The 5,817-nt window shown below is 40.7% G+C and overlaps 1 protein-coding gene across 1 annotated transcript in view; it reads left to right on the top strand.

Annotated features, from left to right (window-relative positions):
• Positions 1-5,581, top strand: part of LOC110446127 (diacylglycerol kinase zeta-like) — a 9,239-nt gene extending 3,658 nt beyond the window's left edge. Inside the window, exons 3-5 of the mRNA XM_021491114.1 lie at positions 497-596; positions 2,363-2,426; positions 3,370-5,581. Of these exons, the coding sequence (XP_021346789.1) occupies positions 497-596; positions 2,363-2,426; positions 3,370-3,422 (217 nt within the window). The 3' untranslated portion in view covers positions 3,423-5,581. The remainder of the gene's footprint in view (positions 1-496; positions 597-2,362; positions 2,427-3,369) is intronic.
• Positions 5,582-5,817: the final 236 nt, after the last annotated feature.

Consider the following 5,817-nt stretch of genomic DNA (forward strand, 5'->3'; position numbering starts at 1 on the left):
TCAATAAGCAAAAGGGCCAGGGTACTGAAATTCGGCCTGTAGCATGCTGGGATGAAGGATTACCAAGTTAGTTCAAATGAATGACCTTGACCAACTTTCAAAGGTCAAAGGGGTCAAATGTCATAAAATCTTCAAACGACTTCTTCTCAATAACCAAAAGGCCCAGGGTACTGAAATTGGGCCTGTAGCATGCTGGGATGAAGGACTACCATATTAGTTCAAATGAATGACCTTGATCCACTTTCAACCTAATGTCCTTGTTCGACAATCAAGGTCAGAGGCGTCATATATTTAAATCTTTTAATAGGTTCTTATGAAATCTTAAGATTACAAGTGTTAGATTAATAACAGGCGAGCGATGCAGGCCCATTGGGCATCTTGTTGATATTTATCTTCAGATAAACTTTTATTGAAGCATTGAATTGGATGTAGAATCATTATTTATACTCTGAAGTATGTTGTTTGGTATCTACATAGCACCTATTACTATTTACAGAGGGCAAACAGCTTTACATAAGGCAGCTTGGTACCAGCGGAGGACAATCTGTTATATGTTGGTGGAGACTGGAGCTTCACTCACTCGTACAGATTATCAGGTTTGTCATCTTACCTCTACTTAACATTAATCATACAGACCAACAGGTACATCAGCCCTCTGTTTATTGTAGAGACAAACAAGTACAACAGCCCTCTGTTTATTGTAAAGACCAACAAGTACAACAGCCCTCTGTTTATTGTAAAGCCCAACAGGTACATCAGCTCCCTGTTTATTGTAAAGACCAACAGGTACACCAGCCTTATGTTTATTGTAAAGACCAACAAGTACATCAGCCCTCTGTTTATTGTAAAGACCAACAGGTACATCAGCCCCCTGTTTATTGTAAAGACTAAAAGGTACACCAGCCCTCTGTTTATTGTAAAGACCAACAGGTACACCAGCCTTATGTTTATTGTAAAGACCAACAAGTACATCAGCCCTCTGTTTATTGTAAAGACCAACAGGTACACCAGCCCCCTGTTTATTGTAAAGACCAACAGGTGAATCAGCCCTCTGTTTATTGTAAAGACCAATAGGTACATCAGCCCTCTGTTAATTGTAAAGACCAACAGGTACATCAGCCCTCTGTTTATTGTAAAGACCAACAGGTACATCAGCCCCCTGTTTATTGTAAAGACTAACAGGTACACCAGCCCTCTGTTTATTGTAAAGACCAACAGGAACATCAGCCCTCTGTTTATTGTAAAGACCAGCAGGTACACCAGCCCCCTGTTTATTGTAAAGCCCAACAGGTACATCAGCTCCCTGTTTATTGTAAAGACCAACAGGTACTCCAGCCTTATGTTTATTGTAAAGACCAACAGGTACACCATCCTTATGTTTATTGTAAAGACCAACAGGTACATCAGCCTCCTGTTTATTGTAAAGCCCAACAGGTACATCAGCTCCCTGTTTATTGTAAAGACCAACAGGTACATCAGCCCTCTGTTTATTGAAAGACCAACAGGGACATCAGCCCTCTGTTTATTGTAACGACCAACAGGTACATCAGCCCTCTGTTTATTGTAAAGACCAACAGGGACATCAGCCCTCTTTTTATTGTAACGACCAACAGGTACATCAACCCTCTGTTTATTGTAAAGACCAACAGCTACATCAGCCCTCTGTTCATTGTAAAGACCAACAGGTACACCAGCCTCATGTTTATTGTAAAGACCAACAGGTACATCAGCCTTCTGTTTATTGTAAAGCCCAACAGGCACATCAGCCCTCTGTTTATTTTAAAGACCAACAGGCACATCAGCCCCCTGTTTATTGTAAAGACCAACAGGTACATCAGCCCTCTGATTATTGTTAAGACCAACAGGCACATCAGCCCTCTGTTTATTGTAAAGACCAACAGGCACATCAGCCCTCTGTTTATTGTAAAGACCAACAGGCACATCAGCCCTCTGTTTATTGTAAAGACCAACAGGTACATCAGCCCTCTGTTTATTGTAAAGACCAACAGGTACACCAGCCCCCTGTTTATTGTAAAGACCAACAGGTACATCAGCCTCCTGTTTATTGTAAAGACCAACAGGTACACCAGCCCCCTGTTTATTGTAAAGACCAACAGGTACATCAGCCTCCTGTTTATTGTAAAGACCAACAGGTACATCAGCCCTCTGTTTATTGTAAAGACCAATAGGTACATCAGCCCTCTGTTTATATTGCTATAGATCTGATAAGTGTTTATTGTAAAGACCAACAGGTACATCAGCCCTCTGTTTATATTGCTATAGATATTTACTTATCAGACCTTCCACAATCCTGAAATCATTTTTTGTGATTTTTGAAAATCACATATTTTTGTAATTTCAGGGAAATACACCACGAATGCAGGCTTTAAGGGCAGATGACAGAGACCTATCTGTGTACTTAGAAAGTAAGTATAGGGTTACTATACAGTGAAGGGTTAATGTAAAGGACAGAAAGGTCACAGACATAAAATGACAAATTATTGACAGGTGCCCAGAACGATAATATCACCCTATAGGACTAGAGAGATAATACCACCCTATAGGACTAGAGAGATAATACCACCCTATAGGACTAGAGAGATAATACCACCCTATAGGACTAGAGAGATAATACCACCCTATAGGACTAGAGAGATAATACCACCCTATAGGACTAGAGAGATAATACCACCCTATAGGACTAGAGAGATAATACCACCCTATAGGACTAGAGAGATAATACCACCCTATAGGACTAGAGAGATAATACCACCCTATAGGACTAGAGAGATAATACCACCCTATAGGACTAGAGAGATAATACCACCCTATAGGACTAGAGAGATAATACCACCCTATAGGACTAGAGAGATAATACCACCCTATAGGACTAGAGAGATAATACCACCCTATAGGACTAGAGAGATAATACCACCCTATAGGACTAGAGAGATAATACCACACTATAGAAGTATTCATACCACTCATGTGACTTGAGAGTAAATACCACTCATATGACTTAAGAATTAATATACCTGAAGTAATTGACTATGAGAGTAAATACCACTCATGTGACTTAAGAATTAATATACCTGAACTAATTGACTATGAGAGTAAATAACCATGTCATTAAGAATGAAAAACGCTCTGGACTTGGAGAGTGATTTCCACCACATGTAACTTGAGAATAAATAACATTTAATGTGACTAAAAGTGATCACCAATCCATATGATATCACCCCATTGACAGTGAGGAATTATCACTATATTTGACTAAATAGATCATATCACCCAATTTTACTAGATATATAGTATCTCCTCGTTGGACTGGGGAGAAATGGTTTTAATCAGACTATTTTGCTATTTCAGGCCAGGAACACTTTCAGCTGGTTGTGTCTGAGGACCAGGAGACGGCAGTGTGATTCCCAGTAACTTTATTTGAGCCTCATGTTGTTTCCATATGCTCAAACTCCAGACACAACTCTATGTGATAATGAACAAATCCTTTAGTTTTGTTTTTCCATATGAAGAAAGTTTATATTTGATGTCATGCACTAGTTTTCTATCTGTGGTAAACAATTAAAATATCATGATTGCTTGGCAAGACAAATATTATATTATAGGACTTTCTTTCTGATAAGAGTCACAGTTATTGCATTATGATGTCTAGGGCAGGAAAAGTGGCACAGTGATGTGATGTCTGACAGGTGTCACAGTGTGTTGTGATGTCTGACAATTGTCACAGTGCGTTGTGATGTCTGACAGGTGTCACCGTGTGTTGTGATGTCTGACAGGTGTCACCGTGTGTTGTGATATCTGACAGGTGTCACAGTGTGTTGTGATATCTGACAGGTGTCACCTTGTGTTGTGATGTCTGACAGGTGTCACCTGGTGTTGTGATATCTGACAGGTGTCACAGTGTCTTGTGATGTCTGACAGGTGTCACAGTGTGTTGTGATGTCTGACAGGTGTCACAGTTCGCTGTGATGTCTGACAGGTGTCAGTGTGTTGTGATGTTTGACAGGTGTCACCGTGTGTTGTGATATCTAAGTCACAGGATGTTGTGATGTCTGACAGGTGTCACAGTGTGTTGTGATGTCTGACAGGTATCACAGTGTGTTGTGATGTCTGACAAGTATCACAGTGTTGTGTGATGTCTGACAGGTGTCACAGTGTGTTGTGATGTCTGAAAGGTGTCACGGTGTGTTGTGATATCTGACAGGTATCACAGTGTGTTGTGATGTCTGACAGGTGTCACCTTGTGTTGTGATGTCTGCCAGGTGTCACAGTGTGTTGTGAGATCTTACAGCTGTCGCGGTGTGTTGTGATATCTGACAGGTGTCACAGTTCGTTGTGAGATCTTACAGGTGTCACAGTGTTGTGTGATGTCTGACAGGTGTCACAGTGTGTTGTGATGTCTGAAAGGTGTCACAGTGTGTTGTGATATCTGACAGGTATCACAGTGTATTGTGAGATATTACAGGTGTCACAGTTCGTTGTGATGTCTGACAGGTGTCACCTTGTGTTGTGATGTCTGACAGGTGTCACAGTGTAGTGTGATGTCTGACAGGTGTCACCGTGTGTTGTGATATCTGACAGGTGTCACCTTGTGTTGTGATGTCTGACAGGTGTCACAGTGTGTTGTGAGATATTACAGGTGTTGCTGTGTGTTGTGATGTTTGACAGGTGTCACAGTGTGTTGTGATGTCTGACAGGTGTCACCGTGTGTTGTGATGTCTGACAGGTGTCACCATGTGTTGTGATGTTTGACAGGTGTCAGTGTGTTGTGATGTCTGACAGGTGTCACAGTGTAGTGTGATGTCTGACAGGTGTCATGCTGTGTTGTGATGTCTGACAGGTGTCACAGTGTGTTGTGAGATATTACAGGTGTCACAGTGTAGTGTGATGTCTGACAGGTGTCACAGTGTATTGTGATGTCTGACAAGTGTCACACTGTGTTGTGATGTCTGACAGGTGTCACAGTGTAGTGTGATGTCTGACAGGTGTCACAGTGTGTTGTGATGTCTGACAGGTATCACAGTGTATTGTGATGTCTGACAAGTGTCACACTGTGTTGTGATGTCTGACAGGTGTCACAGTGTATTGTGATGTCTGACAGGTGTCACAGTGTATTGTGATGTCTGACAGGTGTCACAGTGTATTGTGATGTCTGACAGGTGTCACAGTTTGTCAGTATGTGAGGTTGAGACATGTGTTAGATCATTTAGTTCAAGTCATTACAATCCTTCTGATTTTATATGACATCTTCTAAAGAATCGTGATGTGTGTATGAGATGTCTGTTATAATATTGCTATGTTTTCTGCGAGTGTCAAAGTATTGTGATGTCCCAGCTTAATGTAATATTTTGACGTCTCAACGGGACATCTGTTTTATTATTGTGATATCTCAGCAAATGTGTGACCTTAATTTGCACCTCCTATGCACTTTGTCAAATGCCCAATCAAGTGGCCAGGAGCCTCAATGTTACGCAATAGATGGGCGCTTATTTTATCCTTAGGTTGAAATCACTCTATGGTGTGGATCATCTGTAGTGTAACATTAAAATACAACTGAATTCCATAGGCGTGTCTTGTTGTGTATACACTGCGTCATTCAAAACACAAGCTTTCTCTTTACCTTGAGGAGTCAGAATAGTGTAAATAGAGGCGGGCAAGTTTCTGTACTTTTTTTCCTGGTATAAGGTGGTCAGTAGGCCTACAACAAAAGTATATTATTTTCACTATGTATAAAAAGAATATACTTTATTATAATGAAACAAGTAAGCTCAACTTATACATGTCTTAATCTCTCTTGGT

Source organism: Mizuhopecten yessoensis, unplaced genomic scaffold, assembly GCF_002113885.1.
Source record: "Mizuhopecten yessoensis strain PY_sf001 unplaced genomic scaffold, ASM211388v2 scaffold2583, whole genome shotgun sequence".
Lineage (NCBI taxonomy): Eukaryota > Metazoa > Mollusca > Bivalvia > Pectinida > Pectinidae > Mizuhopecten > Mizuhopecten yessoensis.